Source organism: Nicotiana tabacum, chromosome 17, assembly GCF_000715075.1.
Source record: "Nicotiana tabacum cultivar K326 chromosome 17, ASM71507v2, whole genome shotgun sequence".
NCBI classification, from domain to species: domain Eukaryota; kingdom Viridiplantae; phylum Streptophyta; class Magnoliopsida; order Solanales; family Solanaceae; genus Nicotiana; species Nicotiana tabacum.
The window spans coordinates 119,464,853-119,485,276 of record NC_134096.1 but is presented as its reverse complement, the minus strand read 5'-3'; the positions used below and the strand labels follow the sequence as shown (position 1 = coordinate 119,485,276).

At 35.0% G+C, this 20,424-nt stretch overlaps 2 protein-coding genes across 2 annotated transcripts; both read right to left on the bottom strand.

Moving 5' to 3' along the window:
• Nucleotides 1-3,469: 3,469 nt before the first annotated feature.
• Nucleotides 3,470-7,960, bottom strand: LOC107789302 (GDSL esterase/lipase At1g28610). The gene is made up of 5 exons (XM_016611082.2): nucleotides 7,574-7,960; nucleotides 7,284-7,496; nucleotides 5,113-5,261; nucleotides 4,175-4,451; nucleotides 3,470-3,817 (listed from the first exon to the last, which is right to left on the bottom strand). Exons 1-5 carry the CDS (start codon nucleotides 7,842-7,844, stop codon nucleotides 3,558-3,560), a joined length of 1,170 nt encoding a protein of 389 aa, XP_016466568.2. The 5' UTR covers nucleotides 7,845-7,960; the 3' UTR covers nucleotides 3,470-3,557.
• Nucleotides 7,961-17,880: 9,920 nt separating this feature from the next.
• LOC142171439 (uncharacterized protein At4g28440-like) lies at nucleotides 17,881-20,218 on the bottom strand. Its single transcript, XM_075233797.1, has 3 exons — nucleotides 19,651-20,218; nucleotides 18,276-18,491; nucleotides 17,881-18,086 (listed from the first exon to the last, which is right to left on the bottom strand). The coding sequence occupies exons 1-3, from the start codon at nucleotides 19,769-19,771 to the stop codon at nucleotides 17,986-17,988; spliced, it is 438 nt and encodes a 145-aa protein (XP_075089898.1). The 5' UTR covers nucleotides 19,772-20,218; the 3' UTR covers nucleotides 17,881-17,985.
• Between the last annotated feature and the right edge of the window lie 206 nt (nucleotides 20,219-20,424).

Below are 20,424 nucleotides of genomic sequence, written 5' to 3'. Positions count from 1 at the left end.
CACCAAGGAGCTCATCATAAACAAATGAGCTATCATAGGTTGGCCCTTCTCCAGCATTTTTCCCATGGTTCCACTTGAGATCATGTTTAGTTTTCCCTATTCAGAAATACCCTGCAACACTAATTTATTGCCTTTCTTGCCAATGGTAACACACATCTTTTCATGATCAAACTTAGTGAGTTTGTGCTTCTTCATCCAATCATTACCCATCACCATATCACAACCTCCTAGTGGAATAATTAGTAAGTCTTCTTGAAAAGGTCTACCTTGCATCTTCCACTAATATCCTGTGCAAATGGAGGTGCACATGACATAGTTCCCATCAGCTACTGTCACTCTCACTGGTGGGCAATGCCTAGCCTGGTAACCTGTCTCATTGACTGTATTAGCATCAATGAAACTATGGGTGCTACCAGAATCTATTAGCACGGTTAGCTTCCTATTTTTTATGGTACCTCTAACCAATATGGTATTGAATCCTCTGTTGTCACCTGATAGGGTGTTCGTGCACATAGTTTCCATGACTTCCTGCTCCAACTCTCCTTTAATGATCAAGTCTGCACAAGGTTTCTCTTCTACAGCCTCAGTACATTCAGGAATTGGCTCTACTTCTCCCCTCATACGGTTCAGTTGCTTCTTCTTGCACTGATGACCTGAAGCATACTTTTTACCATATCTAAAATACAAATAAATGCTCTTTCTGTACTCATAGACTTTAGGGCTAAGTCTAAAGGAGTTTGGCTTGACTACAGCTGCAACAACATCCTTTAAGTTAACAGAACTGCTAGCTATAAATAAGGGCTTTGGGGTACTCTTGTTCTTCTTTTGAGGAGCTTCTATGGCCTTCTCCTGTAGTCTGGCTTGTTCCCCAGCAAATCTTAGGGTCATAGGCTTGAACAATTTCACATCAAACCTTATCTCTTCCTTTAGGAAACCTATAAAACTAGATATAAAGTGAGACTCATCCAAATGAGGATTCCTTACCAGCATTTGAGCTTTCAAGTCTTCAAACTTGCCTAGGAAGTCATCAACAGAGCCTACTTGACTCAACTTGTTGAACTCTTCTACTATATCCTTCATTAGTTCTTCTCCAAATCTAATAAGCAATTCTTCTTTGAATTCTTTCCAACTCACTTCACCTCTACTCAATATTAATGAGTGGTTCCAAGTGTTAGCTAGTCCATTTAGATAGAAGGAAACACCTTTGACATTTTGGTTGTCTGGGGATCTATACAGATTAAAATACCTTTCACACTTATGAAGTCATACCTTAGGTTCATGACCCTCAAAATTAGGCAGCTCCGACTTAGGAGAAGGAGCTTGCATAGCTTGAGGTCTGTTCTACCTCATATCTTGACCTGGGAGTGGTAAGAGTCTCCTTGAGGTCTGTCACCTTGATCTCGCTGAGGAGCTCTTTCCAAATTTGTTAACATTTCTAGGATTAGCTCCAGAGTACCCTATATACTAGTTTGTGTGTTGCGCAGCTCCTCCTGAGGGGACAGTACCTCGTTCAAAGCCTCATTATGTCTCACGAGCTTATCATCCATAACTTTCAGTCTAGTTCCTTCAACCATTGCCACCATAGAGTCGCTAGATTGAAGCTCCGATACCAAATGTAATGATCTCGCTAAGAATCAGAGATATTAATCAACTAAAGTACGAAATAAAAGGAGATTTTGGGACAATTTTCTATTTTATATATATATGGACAAAGTCGAACTGCAAACAACCAAAATGAATTAACTATCCATTACAGATAAACTCCATAGCCGATTAAGATCTGCAGACATGCAGAAGAAGAAAGAATCAGAGATTGAAGGAAGGGAAAGAGAAGTGGCAAGGATCGAGTGACAAAGAGAGAGAAGAGATAAGATTGACCTCGGATTCGTTGCCTTCCCAATTCTGTTGAAGGTTAGTTATAACAATCTCAGCTGACTTGGCACAATCCTAGCATTTGCAGCTCATTTATTCAAAACTAATCCTAGCCGTCGATTTGAATTTATGTTACTTCCTCTTCCCCGATGATGTTATTCTAGTTATTCCCTCGCCTAATACTTTCCTTCATCTAGCCCAGCTGACAACACTAGTCTTTAGATTACTAATGGATCATTACAATAACCCAGTCACCTACGGACCTCGCCGAAAATTCTCATTTTGTGGCCACTATCGCCGAAAAAGCTCATCGCTGGAAAATTTTGAAACAATCGACTCTATTGGAATCTTTAATCCTCTCTCTGTCATTTTCCTTAAAATTATTGTTTGGCCGATTCAAGTAATTGGTTGTTATTTATGTGTTTCAATTGGAATGAAGGTGTTGTTGTCGGTAGTGGTTGAAGGGGCTGCTGGAATTTATTTGGTAGAGATGAGGATGAGGGGGTGAAGAACCTTGGGTTCTTTATGGTGGAGATGAGGGTAACAAGGCTATTCTTGTTTATATGGTGGCAACCTGGCGGTGAAGAGAATTACGGAAAAATGGTGGTGTGGCGTAGATGAAGTTGTAGTAATATAATTTTCCAGGTGCTCAGTTAAGGCTGCCGTGAATGGTGGTCGGTAATGGAGGTGACTGTAAAGGTGGAAAAGAGAACAAGAGACACAATATTTTTTTTTCAAAGAAAACAAAAATAGGCTGAAAAAATGAGTTCACCCGCTCAAAATTTTGTTAGCAACCACGCATATGCCACATCAGCTACATGTGTTTAAAAGACACACATATATCAAGTAGAGGTGTCTAGTTGGACATTTGAAAAGTTAAGGTGTTCACCTGATCGTTGGTGACAATTTAAAGGGGCCCTTTATGTATTTCTCCTTTTTAAATAGTACTCCTTCATGTCCACTTTAATTAATTTTTTTGGATTTTTTTTGTGTTCCATAATATTTATTTTTTACCAGATATCGAGAAAGAATTAACTTCCTTTTTTCAAAAGTTTTCCTTGGAGTAAAGAACCTAGGAATACTCCCTCCGTCTCAATTTGTTAGTCATAGTTCGAATCACGAAGGTCAATTAGATATAGATTTTGTACGTTTTAAAAAATAATCTTTTTATAATCAAAAATTACATAAAAATACTATAAGTCATAATAATTTATATTTTAAAATAATTAAACCTATTTATGAAAAATATAGTCAAAGAGTACAACTAGTTGACTACCAAAATAGTAACTATGACTAATAGATTGAGACGGATGGAGTATTTGTTATATTTTTAATGAACAAATTAAGGTTAATATGGTTAATTTTATTATTAATTAATGCTAAAATTAAACATGAATTCCTTAATACGTGTAAAAATAACCAAAAAAATCAATTAAAGTGGACCATAGGGAGTAGAGTTTATACAGCAAGGAATCATAACTCAGGTTCCTTATTATTTCTAGCTACAATGATCTTAATGAGCTTATTTAAATATTGTTATGGGTGAATTTAAGAGTAAGGACTGAATGATGAAACATCAAGTTAGACGCAACACGAATTACAGCTCAAAAATAATTCATAACTATAGAATTTTTTAAAATATCAATACAAGCTAGTGTAGTCAAATGGTTTTATACTTGTCATGCTTAAGAGCCAAAATGGTTTACATTTGCATTAAAAGGAGTACAAATTTTAGCGAGGGGAGGAAAAGTGAAAGTGCCTTCTAAAAGACCTCTGGCTATCCATTTATAGGCAGCTTCTGTGAAATGCATTCCATCCCAATTAGCATACAGTGAAGTGTCACTGCAAATATTTCTTGCTGGTGGATCCCCACATACTGCAGAAAATTTAAAATTGTATGGCCCTCCTGCTCCACAGCATGCATCCAAAGCTCCTTTTCTAAACCCTGTAGTATATTTCGTAATTAATCATAAGATTTTCACGTCCTTATCAATAGTATATATTATAAGGCCAAGAACATGACGTAATTTTATGTTTATATGTTGATTTAACAAATATGTATGATTTTGTAAAAATATACACAAAAATGCCATCATATTTTCCATCTATTTTGGCAGTGGAATTTTTGATTGTGTCACTTAATTTGTAAATTTGAATATAGATAGGTTAAAATTCTTAAATATGAAGACATTTAATTAAGTGCTCCAAAGAGCAGGAACAGTCAAGTTTTTGTCAATTCAAGCTCAACTAAATATTTTTGGAATTGTTGATTATACACTTGTTAATAAAGAAAGAAAATTACCATGGCTCATTGGAGACACATAAAATTGCATGGCTGCATTGTAGTAGTCAGCATAGATGATTGTAGCAGAAGGATGAAGCTTTCTAAGAAGATGAAGTTCCTTTTGAAGAAGCTCATTGTAATGCTGGGCGAAGTGGTTTAGCCAATTGATACAACCAGTTTTAGGATCATAATTTTCTTTATCTGAATGCATAAATTTTGTCAGATAAGCTGTTGAGCATCCAATTGGCAAATCCCCCGGAACTACCAGTGTGCTTGCTCCTAACTCGATTAGTTCCTGCACCGTGAATTAATTAATTAATAGTGATTTCCTTAGAATTATGTTTTATTATTTCGAAGCAATGTTTGCCTCATAGTTATGCCGTGGTGTTTGTATACATGTTGCTATGAGACGTATAAGAACTGACGAAAGCAAATTGTCAAGTGACACGAACGAATCGAATTCGTTTCGCGTAAGGCCCATTAAAAGGGAAGCACCGCCGATCATCAAAGACAGATATAGGATTTCTAGAACCGAGTACACCATTCACATAAAATACCTAATATGCGACTTAAGGTATAGTTTGACCAAAATGCATATGTGAATGCTATAATTTAAGTTGTGTTATTGAGTTGAAAAGACAAATTGTTAGATATGAACATATGAACATTTGTTGTAAGAAACTTTGTGACAAGTGAATAGCTGGAGTTATGCTAGTGTATAGTTAATATGAGAAAACCCTACCAAACTTTTCAATAATTGATTAGGCTCGCTATAACGATTTACCGTCCAATGCACCAGTAATAATCCGATCATAGGTACTGGTAAACCACATGCTAAGTAATATGAAGGATTTTTTTACAAAAAAAAGTTCCAATTTCAGCAAAATATATCAGACAAGAATGCTAATAGTACTATATATATCCCACACGTGCAGTATTTTTGGTATTGATCTTACCTGTATAGCTGAGCTAATAGTGTTGATGACTGCTGGAACATATGATTCAACCTCTTCCTTAGTGCTATTTCCAAGGAAACCATAGTTGAAATCATTGCCTCCAATTTCTCCCACCAATATCAATGAGTTCTGTAGAAATTCCTTGCATTCTATGCGCGATAAAAAGAACTGGTAATTGACAAATGTTGAATAAGACTTATACTAACACATTATAAGCGTCTTTAATATTTATTTATGCCTTCTTAACTCGCTTGATCTTTTTTCTGTTCTTTTGCAAATAGCAAATCGTTCTTCTTTCCAAGTATAGTATAAATTTAGATATTAATTAATTTTATACTACTTTTATCTCAGTAAATGACATTATTACCTTTTTGGTTCATCCAAATTAATTTAATCTCTTTCCTCATGTGGAACATTTTACTCAGACAATTCAAACTTGTAGTATAATTTAGTATGTGTGCTGTATATACTTAAAATTTAACAACATATGTTTACCCTGCCCACCACCCTATCGTGACCTTGACCACTTAGAGCAGAACTCAAGTACATGTGTGGCCTAAAGCCAAAATTTAATGTGAGACCTAAAATTTTAAAAATACTGTTGAATGCTTGTACTAATAAAATCTCGGAGAAAGAAGATGAGTAATAAAATCTTGGATCGAAGAAAGGAAGTGAGTAAGAATATCAAAGAGGAAGACAAAAAAAATGTAGGCGTTTCAGAAATATGAAGAGATTGAGGAAAACAAAGATTGATTTGGACACATTAAGAAAAATAAGCGAAATTTTACAATTTATTTACTGAATGAGTAAAAAGTAGAATTGTCAAATCAACTTAAATTGTATTGTTAAAAAAATTATTCATCTACCCATTTTTAAGCAAGTTAAACGGTTACTTTTTTTTTATATATCTAAAAAGTTTAATTACCTTTTATAAGAAAAATTCTACTTTTTATAATAAAAGTACTAAATAATATTTTTTAAAATACCTACAAACCTATTATTTCTAAATAACCGGTCCTAGACTTAGAGGATCAACAACAATAAAGATATCTTCAAACGTAGATATATTTACGTACAAGTTAAATTTATGAGTAGTTAAGCTAAAAATGTGTAGTTTGTTTGACAATGATACGTGCGCTAATCCTCATTGATGGCCATTACATTCATTATCAACTGTTCTGCCGCAGGCATCCACCTAATGTTTAACCAATATTTGTGCATTTCCCTTTTTTTCTTTTGTGTTTTAGCGATATAATAGTAGTACTTTGTTAACGTGCATTCATTGCCATCTAATTTCTACTTTCTCAACAAACTAAAAAGGACACTATCAGTCGTCGTCATCTGTGACAAGTTCTCAACATATCGGTCTATTCTTGCAAATGTGCATAATGTAGTTTTTAGGGAATATAAGAGAGAAATATTCACTTTTGCGGCTACCAAATATAAATAGTTTTGGCCGCGAGCTAAAAGTGATTTTTGCCATATACGAGATGTCACTTCGGGGACATCCAGGGGCGTATGCAATATAAAAGGTATGGGTTCAACTGAACTCATAGCTTTTTGCTCATACCCTATATTTTTTCCAAAAAATCATTAAATATGTACATATAATATATTTTGAACCCACTAAATTAGATGAGATATGATAGAATTGCGAATTTAAAACTATAAAGTTTAAATCTTGGATCCGCCTTTAGAGACATCCGATAAAATTTGAAGGACACAAAGAAAATTAGCATGGCTTGTACGCAACAATAAAAAGAGAATGAAAAAAAAAAAAAGGAATTATATAAGAGAACTTCGACCGCTTTTATATTCAAGGTAGGTAATCCGTTGCAAGCTGATGAAAGAAAAATTCAAAAGAAGTAACATCTCCAATCATTCCTAAATAATAATTATTTCATGCCATGACGACCTTGGAATGATTAGGATAACATTTTTTATATTGGATAATACTTTCAATGTGGTCTTGCAAAATCATACGTACCGGGCAGGAACCTTTGAATAAATGCCAATTTAGAAATAAAGGAAATGTGATTAAGAATTTGTATATTTCGTTCGTAATTAATTAATTCTTTCAAATGAAGAAGTATTGTAATTCGTAGGAACCTAGCTATATGAGATTTTCTTAAAGATTAATACAGCAGGCAAGTGGAAAATTATAATAGTACCTGAAGGGAATTTGCAAAGGGAAGAGAGCATTTCTTTGAACCAAATCAGTTGAGTCCCCAAAGACACATTGTTACCGGGCGTTACTCCCTTCTCCAACAAGTAGGCATAATCAAGTGCAGTTGCTCCTCCCACTGCAAAATTCACACCTTGCTTGAATCTCTCATCTTTTCCTCCCAAATATGGTGGCACTAATGGGAGCCCCAAACTCTCAGCTACAAATCAATCAAGAAAAAAATATAAATAAAAAGAATATATATTTATGTGTACAAGTTTGAAAAATTGTACGTACCAATAAAATCTATAACAATACGGCCATCGGAAAACCGACCGGTGGGACGATGAAAAAAGGTTTCACCGTAAGGTCGCACGGCGAAATGGGGAAGAAGAGTTTTGTTTTGAGAGAGATGAAGTCTATTTCCAGTGTCAGCAAGGGAATCCCCGAAACTAATAATGGAATTGAAGCATCCCTCAGTGGCTTGAAAAAAGTTCAATACTAAAATGATGCAGGCAATTGCAGTGTTCCAAGTATATAATTTTAACGATGAAGAATGAAAAGCCATGACAAAAACCAACGAACGGCTTTTACCCCAGGAGAAAAAGGCACATAGATTCGTAATTATAACGCTGAAATTAGTGCCAACTAGGCTATTATCAATGTGACCACCAACTAGGCTACTAATAATTAATACTCCATATGAGACCAACTATAGGTCGTCCTTGTAAAGTAAGGAGTAACACAATAAATAAGATTTTTTTTAATAACAAAATATGATCTGTAATGATTTCTTTTTGTTCGCTGATGTAACACTTTTTGTAAATTTGGTAACATCTCTTTTTCTTTCTAAATCTTTTGCAAGACCTTGACAGTCGTTCCAAATTCTGTTTGATTTATATTACATTCTTATAGGTTTAATATAATCTTTCAAATTTTCATGTGAAATAATGGCGGATAATTTTACTCAAAATTGAGATATTACTGTAAATAAAAAGATGCAAACTTAGTCGGACTCTAATGTGAGTACCAGACACATGGTGGGAAACCCAAAAAAAAAGAAGCAAATTTCAATATACGAAAATAACATTTTCATTTTTCTGATTTACTTACTACTGCCAACAAAGTACGAACTACATATGCAACAAGCAAATGTGTTAAAATGGACTTTGTACGATGTAATGACGGAGAATACAAAGCCACGGAGTGTGTGCTGGATGGGATGATAATTTCTGACGCATAATGCCTTCTGAAATTATCGCAGTTATAAAATAATACAGAAAAAGAGCACGAGATGTAGAGAGAATAGCAGATATATTTTTTTATTACTATAGAATTTGATATAATTGAGATACGGGAGTCTTTTGTTTATAGGAGATGAAAATCTTGTTTTCCAAAAGAGTTAATGCTAACACTTAGGGAAAGAAAAAGCTACAATGTCGTTTCTTTTCTACCAGAAAAAATGAACCTCCATTAAATAACTTATTCATAATATTCCTTGTTATTAGATGTTCCTAATACAAGGAATATGCTGCGTTAAAACTTTAATATGAAATGGGATAAATAAAAAGTGAAGTCCAAACAAAATTTACTGTGAGTATTTGAGTACAAAATAATATAGTCTAACATGCAAAGATGAACCAATAACGTGCAAACATGAATATATTTCATTAAAACCTTACTAGGAAAGAATTATGTGGATAAAATAAAAATTACACAAAGTTCAGGTTGTAGCACACCCAATTAAACTTTTTTATGAATATCGTTTTCCATTCCACGCTCAGGCTCACTCTGACATTGTTAACCAAATTTTAAAACAGAAATTTCTAAAAGGTATAAAGTCGACCTCCTTTAAATATTTTTATTAGTTTTCCTCTTTATTCATCCAATTTTGTTGAAATCCAAAAGGGCAAAGATCGCGGAAAGAAATTAAATGATGTTAGAAAGAGGAAGTGTTAAGAGTTTCTATATAAAGCTGTCACGATCCGAAATTTCTATCGTGTAACGGTGCGTAACATTTCACTTGCTAGACAAGCCAACATTAGAATGGTTTTTAGGTATTTTTAACAAATCAAATTAACTAATACCAATTAAACTGTAATAACTGAAATAGAACTGAAATAGAGTGTGAAAAACCATAATAAACGCAATATCTAGATACAATTTCAGAACTTGTGTCACAAGTGCACGAGCACCTAGAATAATACAGATAATGGTCAGAATGAAAGTAAAACTGTCTGAAATGAAATAAACAGCTAGGTTAAGGTAGAAGGGGACTCCAGGGCTGCGAACGTCATGCAGCTGTACCTCAAGTCTCCGACCCGGCAATCAATCCAAGCAATCCACTAACCGCCGCTAGGACCAACTCCAAAGTTTGCACAAGAAGTGCAGAGTGTAGTATGAGTACAACCGACCCCATGTACTCTGTAAGTGCCGAGTCTAATCTCGACGAGATAGTGACGAGGCTAAGGCGGGTCACTTACAATAACTTGCACGCAGTATAATAATAGTAACAGGAAAGTAAGGCAGTTAACTTATGAAAATAAATTCAATCCTCGGAATCGGTAAAATCAAAAGTACATGTACTCAGAATCTCGTATGGAAGTATCGAAAGCTAACACAGTACAACAATGAATACAAAACACACAATCTGTTGCGGCGCGCAACCCGATCCCACGGTACAAACACAATCCTCTCTTATTTCACCATATCAATATCAATAATAACATATAAAACCGGTTGCGGCGCGCAACCCGATCCCACCAATGTAATTAGAATCAATATCATATTCCTCCCTTATTCCACCATATCAAAATCACATATAAAATTCGTTGCAGCGTGCAACCCAATCCCACAATATCAATATTAATCCTCCCTTATTCCACCCATTGTGGCGTGCAACCCGATCCATAAATAAAATCAATAAAATGTAAGCAATTCAACAACCCAATTCACAAGAATCTATATGATTAAAGAATATAAAAACAAGCCATATGTAATAAGTTTCGAAATCCGACCTCAACTTGAGGTCTAAATCCCAAATTTATAAATTAAAAAAAAAAAAAAAATTAATTCTTCCCAAATCTCTAATTTTCTATCATGAAAGAACATAGATTAAGGTTAGAAATAAATGGGTGATGATGGAAATGGAAGAAAACAAGTTAAAGCACACTAACCTATGAAAGTGTGATGAAATTTCTCTTCCAAATCGCCTCAAGGCCGAGCTCTAATGAAAAGATGGTGAAAAGTGGGTGAAATCCCGTCTTTGGGACATTTAATAGACTGGGTGTCAGGCCTTCTTCGCGTTCGCGAAGCACAACAACCAGAATGGCCTACGCGTTCGCGAAGCACAACAACCAGAATGGCCTACGCGTTCGCGAGGTTCCTCACGCACTAGCGAACGCTTCTCCTCCCAAGCCTTCGCATTCGCGAGCCAGGGCTCGCGTTCGCGTAGAGCAAACCCCAGATCCCCCTTCCCAGGTCCCTCAACACTACGCGTCCACGAGAGGCTGTCCACGTTCGCAAAGGGCAACCCCCCAAAGTTTGGCGTTCACGATGAAGGAAAGCTTCCCCAACCCAAATTACTCTTCGCGGTCACGAAGAAGAACACATTAGACACCAGCAGAAGTCAAAAACCAGAAATTTTTGAAGTTCAAAATCATCCGTAGTCTATTCGAAACTCATCTGAGACCCTCGGGCTCCAAACCAAACATGCACACAAGTGTAATAACATCATACGAACTTGTTCGCACGATTAAAATATTAAAATAACACCTAGAACCACGAATCGGACATCAAAATAAAGGAAATTTTCAAAGAAACTTAAGAACTTTTAATTTTTCAACTGGACGTCCGAATCCCGTCAAATTAATTTTGTTTTGCACCAAATTTTGCACACAAGTTATAAATACTGAAAAGAACCTATACCAATTTTCGGAACCGAAATTCGAACCTGGTAGTAACAAAGTCAACTAACGGTCAAACTTAAGAATTCTTTAAACCTTTAAACTTCTAGTTTTCAACAAATTACGTTAGATCAAGCTAGGGACTTCCGAATTCAATTTCGGGCATACGCCGAAATTCCAAATCACGATAAGGACCCACCGGGACCGTTAAAACACTAATTCGGGTCCGTTTACATAAAACATTGACCGTAGTCAACTCAAATAACTTTTAAGGCACGATTTCACATTTTCATCAATTTTCTCATAAAAATTTTCCGGAAAAAGCTCACTGACTGTGCACGCAAAACGAGAAAGGCTAAAAGGAGCTATTTAAGGTCTTGAAATATTGAAATAATGGGTAAAACTATAAATGACCTATCGGATCATCACAAAAGTCAAAAACAACGTGGTGTTTGTGGATTGAATAAAAGCATCCTATAAGGAAAGGGAACTAGGGAAGTGCTTGCCATTTTCACAAGGCAGGGCAAGAATTCCATATAATTGTTTTGAACAATTCTTGTTTTTTTTTTTTGTGGAGAATATTGAACGTCACTATGTGACATTCAAAATTCTTTACTCAATAATCGCTATTTTGGTTTCTAAAAGAAGTTCTTCGACACTAGTCACTATCAAGAAGGTTGTAACAAATTAATGATACTCCTTTCCATTTAGATGTCTTGTTTTCTGTTAGTCTGTTTTAAAAGGCATTTCAGTTTTTATATTAAACTAAGAGCCTGCTTGGCCAAGTTTCTAGGAGGTCAAAAGTACTTTTTTTTCTCCAAAAAAATACTTTTTAAAAAATTTAAGTTGTTTGGCCAAGACGGAGAAGTACTTTTGGCTAGTAGCAGAAGCAGTTTTTCTGCTTTTGAGAAGAAACAGAAAATTCTAGCTTCTTCCAAGAAGCAAAAGCAGAAGCAGAAAATTAATTTATTCAAGACAAAACTATCATCACCATAAATTTATATTTTCCAAATTATCCCTTACTAATTTAATTTTTTTTCTTTTTCTTTTTTTGTTTATAGTTTCTTCCATTCTTTTAAAATTAGAGATATCATATATACGAATATATTGTAACTTCCCAAAAAAAATTGACTTTTCTTGTTTTTGATTTTTTCTTTGTGTAATATCTAGTAACTTTCCAAATTATCTTCTTCTTTTTTTACACTAAAGCAAATTATCTACATCCTTCTTTGGATTATCAAAGTCTCTTACGATAAATATTTAAGTTTTATTTTCTCTTTAAAATAATTATAAGATCTTGGTACTATCCTTTTTGGTAATTTGACACTCAAAATTACTTTTTAAAAAGATTGTCCAAACACAATTTGTTTACTAAATGTTGCAAAAAGTACTTCTTAAATGAGTTGGCCAAATACAAACTATTTTTTTTTAAAAGTACTTTTGAAAAAAATACTTTTGAAAAAAGTACTTTTCAAAATAAACAGTTTTTGACAGCTTGGCCAAACGGAGCTCTAAGACACCTTAAATGAGAGGGAGGAATTACTATTTTGCTAAAAAGTCAACAAGTTTGCCATTGCTTTGAAGCTTAGCTGCTTATATTTGGGATACTCAACGAATAAGCTTCTATCCCTTTCGTGTTCCTCTTCTCCAAACTCAAATTTTCTTTTTCCAAATATGCAATTACCTAATATACCTGCAATTGGATTATTTTTCACTACAATGCATGCAATTAGTTTTTCCTATTTCCCGCTTTAATAATAAAAGTCAACATATAATGCCCCACAAGCAAAAATATTTATTTGTGTTGCTTCATTTGGGACCACAATCTAGTTGGGACGACCGGCAATGACCTCTATAAACTGGACCTTAAGTACTCAACAATATATTCTTCAACTAAAGCATGACCAGATTTAAATCGTGGCTTGTCAATGATATGTATGAGCGGTCCAACTTGTATGCATACTTTTTGTTCAGATTTATTTCTTAGAAAAAAGAAATGGTCCTTTGAGCTAAATGAATATAACGATGAAATTACAAAGAATGAAGTTTTCTTTTTATACTTTACAAGATCTACCCGTTTCACTGGGGGCCTTATTTTAAAATTTTCACTGTCTTTCTTTTAGGTTTAGATAATTTAAGATTTTGATTTTGATGTTCGAACAACGCAAAAGTGATAATATTGTGAGATAGTAAAATAGAATGAGTATGGGCATTATTTATTACCGAGGGTAGACCTTATGTCTCCTTCTTTATGCGTTTATATTGGATTCTAATATATCTAATAAACATATAATGTCTCCTCCATGTTCTGTTAAATGCCATAGTAACAGTATGTGTGAAGCTCTGGCTGCCAAATTTGGTGTACAATGGTGTGTTCAACATGGCTACACTCTGATATGATTTTGGAGCTAGACTCACAGCTTGTAATATGTCCACCAACAATAACAAAATGAAAGGGGTGGTTGATGATATAGTGCATGATTTGGATCAGAGTAATGTCTTAATTACACACTGCTTCAGAGAGGCTAATCAAGTTTCTGATTGTCTAGCTAAACTTGCTTCTTCTTCTGGAAATAACTCCTTCTTCTACACACTTACCAGGAGCTTCTCAAAAGTGTCAAAGGTCCTTTCTTTATGGATAAGTGTCAATTTCCTAGTATTAGAACTAGGTATGATAAGGCCAACTTCTTTGTTAGTTAAGATTAGAATCTGTAGGAGCAGGTTGTAAATCTCTTATATTTTGTCCATACTTTGTCCTGTTCCTATGACCTTTTTGAATGGATGGATTCCCACCATTCTTTAGCTAGCTCTTAAGGTAAGGTTTATGTCATCCTCCTTGTACTAGTTTTCTACTATATATATACAAGATAGTTTTCTACTATATATACATGGTAAGGGTCAATGCCAAACCCCAAACACTACAACAGGAAAGCTTGGGTGGTTGGATTAAATTTTTTTTAAAAAAATGGATAGGGGTTAATTGTGCGATATACATAAGGAGATTTTTGTTTTTAAAAGAGAGAACGGTGAGAGAGAAAAAAAAAGAGAGAATTCGGGGTGTACAACGTTTCTCTATTTTATTATTACCAAAAAAGATGTTCTGATACCCAAATTCCCAAAATTTCATTATGGTTGAAAAATAGTAAGGACTCATAAAATTGTAATCGGTCCACTCCGCTCAATTTTCAATAGGTCGAGCAAGTGTTATATCTATTTACTGATTAAATGTATGCGTACATCTAAAATCTTGAGTCAACACACGGTACTTAAGATGGACAAGAACAACATGATGAATTAAAAACACCCTCTATATCACACAGACTGAATTAACTCATCTTCCTCCAACTAAATCTTAGACAAGTTTAGTTATGACTCATTTATTTCAACCAGTTTTAATCTACTGATTCTACTCAAACTCTGACATAACTTGCGTATTACTTAGAAGGTTATGCTCATGACCAGTACATTATCAATACCAGGTGTATAGTTAGTAATTTTATTATAAAACCAAGAGATTATCAAACAAATTATGAACTCAATATTGTTTGTTACGTTGTGCAAAAATCAAAATCAAAAGATGGAAGCATGAAAAAGACAAGATTGTTTTTTTTCTGGTATCAGCCCCACCCAGTAAATTATTGATTTCCCCCAACAATCTTCATCTAGTCCTCAAGGTGTAAATAAAAGAGTACATACGCAGCAGGTATTTTGCAAAATGCAAAGAATCTTTGTCGTCCTAGACGTCTCTAATGTACACATCCAACCCTAAGTTTTCTTGCTTATAACTGCTACCAACCACATGAACAAAGCAATTAGAAGTCAACATAATATACTTATCATTGAGATGGTAATGCATGACCATGGCCAGTAATTCACCAAAAAGATATATATCACGTTACACAGGTCATAGCTAATGGTTTCATTCCACAAAGAAGAGGAAGTTTATTTTAGAAAAATACAAGAACTACTGCAAAAGTCACTGTCATCCTCATGAATCATGATCCGTCTTTTTGTTGAACCATTCCTTTAATCCACCATACCACTGGTACACCATATTCATTCTTCAATAAGTCCGCTTCCTTATTCACTAGAGCAATATCCGGTTTTGAACTTTACCTTTGGTCCTTGTGTTCCAGCAATTCCATGCAAATAAACCTCCAGAATATGACCATTTATGTCTTGTCTTCAAGTACTCTGACTTTGTAGTATCAATTGAAAGCTCAAAACCAACATCTCTCCAATCATTTGCAGAAGCGTCAACGAGTCCATACTGTGGTACCTTTGGAATAGGATCAGGAGCATTGCAGATGCGCAAGATTTGCAGGTCTTTGAATTTGTCATAAGCATTCTTGAAATTCTCATCTCCAACTCGAGGGCAAGCAAATACAAATGCAGTCACTGGAAACTCCTTATTGATTTGGTTGACAACTATGTCAACTGCATTGGCCAATAATGAACTCAAGCGGTGGCCTGTAACAGTGATGCTAACTTCCTCAGCTCGTTCTTGTATTGCTCCAACAAGCTTTTAACTTCTTCAATAACCTGTTTGAATTTATAAATACAAGAAAATTTTAGTAATTAGTATCACTTGGAAAGTTGCTCAAGGAAAAAATTATTTTCTTACCTCATCTCTGGCACTGGCTGATCACGCGCAACTATGCCTTATAAAAAGGACTAAGCGGTCGTTGCAAATATAATTCGATTTACAAGTTCGGAGTCGAATCCCACAGAGAACTAAGGCTTAGCTACAGTTGTTCAATATTGCTAAGAAACACACGTCCAAACAATTTCCTAATTATAGAGATTATAATATTTATTTCTAACTAATTAACTAACAACTATTATAAAGCAGTAAAATTATCAACTAACAAGGATGAAATTTGAGACAAGCTTAAGGAGGTAGTTATGATTTCCCCAATTATCGGAATCCTTCCCACTATAGGCCTTCTATAATTTTGCCTAAGTATTTTCTACCGATCGTGAGTACTTCAGGTGTCATAATTCTCTTCCGAGCAACTACCACAATTTACTAGACATATTCTTTCGAACTAAGCTAGCTGGCACTAGTTTACTGCTCACTAAGATCGCACCAAGGTTTCGTTATTCCTAATCCCACCTTTAAATCCTTCGTATTGATTCCTCACATACGTCAGGAGTGATGTTGTTCAACAACTACCTAAATATGTACCCTTTTCCAAGCAATACATACTAAATAGGCACAGCCAATTGATGGTCATTCAATCAACAACAATAAACACGTAGTTGAACAAGTAGAGAAATCCAACGACTCAATTATATAGAAACATAACAAGAATTTATCCTACAAAAGGTTCTATCAAAACTTTAGATAACAAATTAGCTATTCATAATAGTATGCAAAACTACAATACTAGAATTCATAACCAATAATGGAAATAGGAAGGAGGAAGTGAAAAACTCGTTGAAGAATTCTCCGCCTTGCTCCTAGTGTGTTCTTGTCTCCTTAGGTCAAAAATCCCAAAGTCGGTCTCTTCCTCTAAAAATGGTGTTTAATGACTATTTATCTGTGTTGGGAAAAGGCCTAGACGAAATAACCAAATCCAAAACAAAAAAGGAGACAAAATAGGTTTTATAACCCCGGAACACGCGAACATCTCGCTCAGACCGCGCCTCGCGAGCTCAAAAGCGCTCTCCATCTCGCGGTATGATGTGCGACGCCTGCTCTAACTCGAGCAATTTGGCTCGCGACGCCTGACTCTGCTTCGTTTCTCATTTGCTTTGCTTGTCTTTCTTCTTTGCTAATTCACGCCCAGGTTTCTCATTTCACTTCTTTTCTTTCTTTCTTTTTAATTCTTTGCATTTGTTTATTTTGTCTTCCTTTGTATGTTACTTTAATCCTTATATATTCCATAATTCAATAATTATAAATCTCTTCTTATAGTGTATAAAATACACATAAAATCTCTACTTTACTCACAATTTATGCATGCCATCTTTCTCCTTAATTTTGCTTCTTATGATAAGAGCATCATCTCTCTGTTCAAGTAGTGGTGCTTCATAAGATCCCCTAGTTCAGTTGTCCTTGAAATTTTTTGCTTTTTGGGTCTATTGCTAAAGAACGTGGCGATTTGATTTTACGTATAATAAGATTATAATAAAGAATGACAACTTCTAGCCTCTAGGATGCCCATTTTCTTTTTGTCCCGCCTGACAGCATACCCGTGCCAATTAATGTGGCACTTAATTGGGACACTTTTCAATTTTTATGTAAATTTTGACCAACCTTTTTAAATTGTATTTTTAATCTTTTTGATATGAGAAATATAGTAACTACTTATATTTTTCGTGTAGTTTTTGAATATTTAAATTTAAATTTTAAAATATTAAATTGATCTAATCCAATTTAACTTCAATAATTAGTCAAATTGACTCTCAAAAAGCAAAAAGTACCGCATAAAACGGAAAGGAGGGAGTATTACTTTGGAAAAATTGTATAGTAACAGTGAAGAACTCGTCTTTTGAAATCAAAAGTACCCCGCATAAACACTTTATTGTCATGCTTTAGCCTTTCTCCAATGTTAATACTTAATACTACGGTAAGGTTTTCATTATAGAAAATAGCTTAATAATTTTAGTTGACAAAGTAAAAGGAGAGTGACCATCCATTGGAAACAGTGAGCTTCTGTGCAAAAAGAACCAAAAATATACACTAAGGCGCTCTTAAGGCAGAGCTGTAAGGTGATGAATAGTGTGGAACTTTTTCTTCATCATCAATATTTCCGGATTACTTCATACTCATCTAAAGACATATTACAACCATCATCTTCATTTACAACAAATTCCACAGGTTCTGCGATTATGATTTGTATACATTTGGACTTTTGCACCATAAAGGAGTAAGATGCTACCTGGCTCCATCAAATCAACTACATGATAAAACCAGAGCTATCATAAGCATAAGCAATAGGTATTGTGCTAATAAAAATCAAATTTGTGAACATCCTTTATTGTTCCTCGAGTGTGGAGGGCTAGATGCAGCAAATCTAGGACTCAGAATGCAGTTAGTTCATAAAAAATGAATTACGCCAAGGCAACAAAAAGAAGATTGACACTACCTTGTTCGTTGCGAGCGGTGAATATGATAGTTCCAGTTTCATCTCCAACAAGGCTCTCAGCTACTCGTGTGATTTGCGGTTGAGAATATACACATGGCGATTGGGACTGCCACCTGTTGTTTTGGTTCTTGTCAACCACCACATCAGTAGTTAGGACTTTGACAATTAGATTCTTGCCCGCTGTCCCTGGCTTCAACTGATCCACCTTGACAAATCCTAAGTAGAGAAAGTGCAACTCATTACACATGCATACTTTTCATATATCTCTATTACACCAATGCATACTTTTCTATTAGAGAGATGAATACTTGTTGCATATTTCAAAAGCATTTAACACAGCCATACTATTTTCTTTCAAAGATACCCAAGGATGGCACCTAAAATCTCCACATGCATAACTGTAGGCCAGTTGTCTTCCTTCATGGAGGGAAGGGAGTTGCATGAGCTTTTTAAACAAAAATAAAAGGTTGATAATGGTGGTGTTCACTGTTCAAGTCACTTATACGCACCTTGACTATTCCACCGGCTACATCCATTCTTCCACCAGTACAGGAGTACCGGCTAATTTTGGCCACCAAGGCTTAGCCAGACGAGAATAAATCACCTAACTTTTTTTCTCTCTACAGAAACTCGAATTCTGGCTCTATTTGTCTTTAATTAAGAAAACTTTAACTTGGCACTACTGATCTATCTCATACTGTCATACACAGTACTCCCTTTCCCTGTAGTATCCAGACATCCAATGAAAATTCACACATAAAAAGGGCGGTCAAACAACAAACAAAAATATGGTACGTTCCTTAGGTAAGAATCTTTTGCCCATTTTTTTTCCTCCAGATGTAGAATCAGAAGCAAAGAGAAACCAACTCAATCTAAAGTGCCTGGCCCAGAATTCTGCTACTAGATAGGTTAAACTTTTATGATCGGAGTAGATTTTGAGCAGTGCTAATAGCAATGATCTTTAAAAAAGTGATTTTAGGTTCTCAATCATAATGTCAGAGGCAAAGGGAAGAGCCTTCACTAGAACCCTTGTCCTTATTTGCAAAAAGAAAAGATAGTATACTAGCCCTTTTGAACAATCAAACTTTCTCGGGTATAATATAAGGGTACAAAGCTTAATACATTTTTCTTATTTTGCTATTCAGATACTTAACTCTGTTATAAAAAATCTGTTTTGGTGTTCCTCTTAATCTTATCTGGCAACTAAACGGTAACTCAGAGGCTATCATTACGTGTTCGATTGACCTCAATGAGTCACATAACAAGGTGTTTGTAAGACCTAGAACACTTCAAAGCAAAGTTGACTTGAACCTACAAGCTGAAGGAGAATGCAGCAATTGCAGCATAATAAGAGTATAAGACACTCAAAGCATACCTGTATCTTTGATCTTTGCCTCCTTCAATTTTTTCCCCATTAAACAAATGGCTTCTTTTAGCGTAGCTTTCCTGCCTTCTTTGAAATTCCAGAGCTGATGAGTCGTGGTTCTGACCTTCATATTATACTCTTTAATTTCTTCAAGGCTATGGCAACAGCTAAATATACTTCATATCCCCACTCTTTCCTCAGCTGCAGGAGATGCTTGTCCTCTTGGTCTATCATTTCCTAAAGCACAAATAATGGTTTTAAGCATGCTTGAATATGAAATCATGTGATTCAGAGTAGAAAGAGTTCAGTTGAAAAAGTCTCGGAGGGGACATCCGATAAATAGTTCAGTTGGAATTCCGGGGAAGGAGAGAAATTCAGAGCGAACGAATTGCATTGATAACTTGATTGTTGTTATTTAGACCATAGAAAATAGAGAAATCAGTTTGAACATAATCTTTTTGTTGCACCATGTCACCCATTTATTATGACAGGGGTGCATTTATTGCATCACCTGGCACCATGAGTTACTTGACTTCCAAGAACTTATGTTCTGAAATTAAGAAACCAAAGTTTTCTATTTCAGTTGGACAAGTACCAACAGATTGAAAATATCTCTATAAAAAAATGAAATTTAAACAAGTACAAGGAAAGAAGAAAGGAATCAAAGGATTCAGATACGTACTGCTCGAACTTCCTCATTTGAGGTGATAGTTTTGAATGGATTCCATTTGGGGTTTTCCACAGCTGTCTGCCAAATAGAACACAATTCTGTTGCTTTTTCTT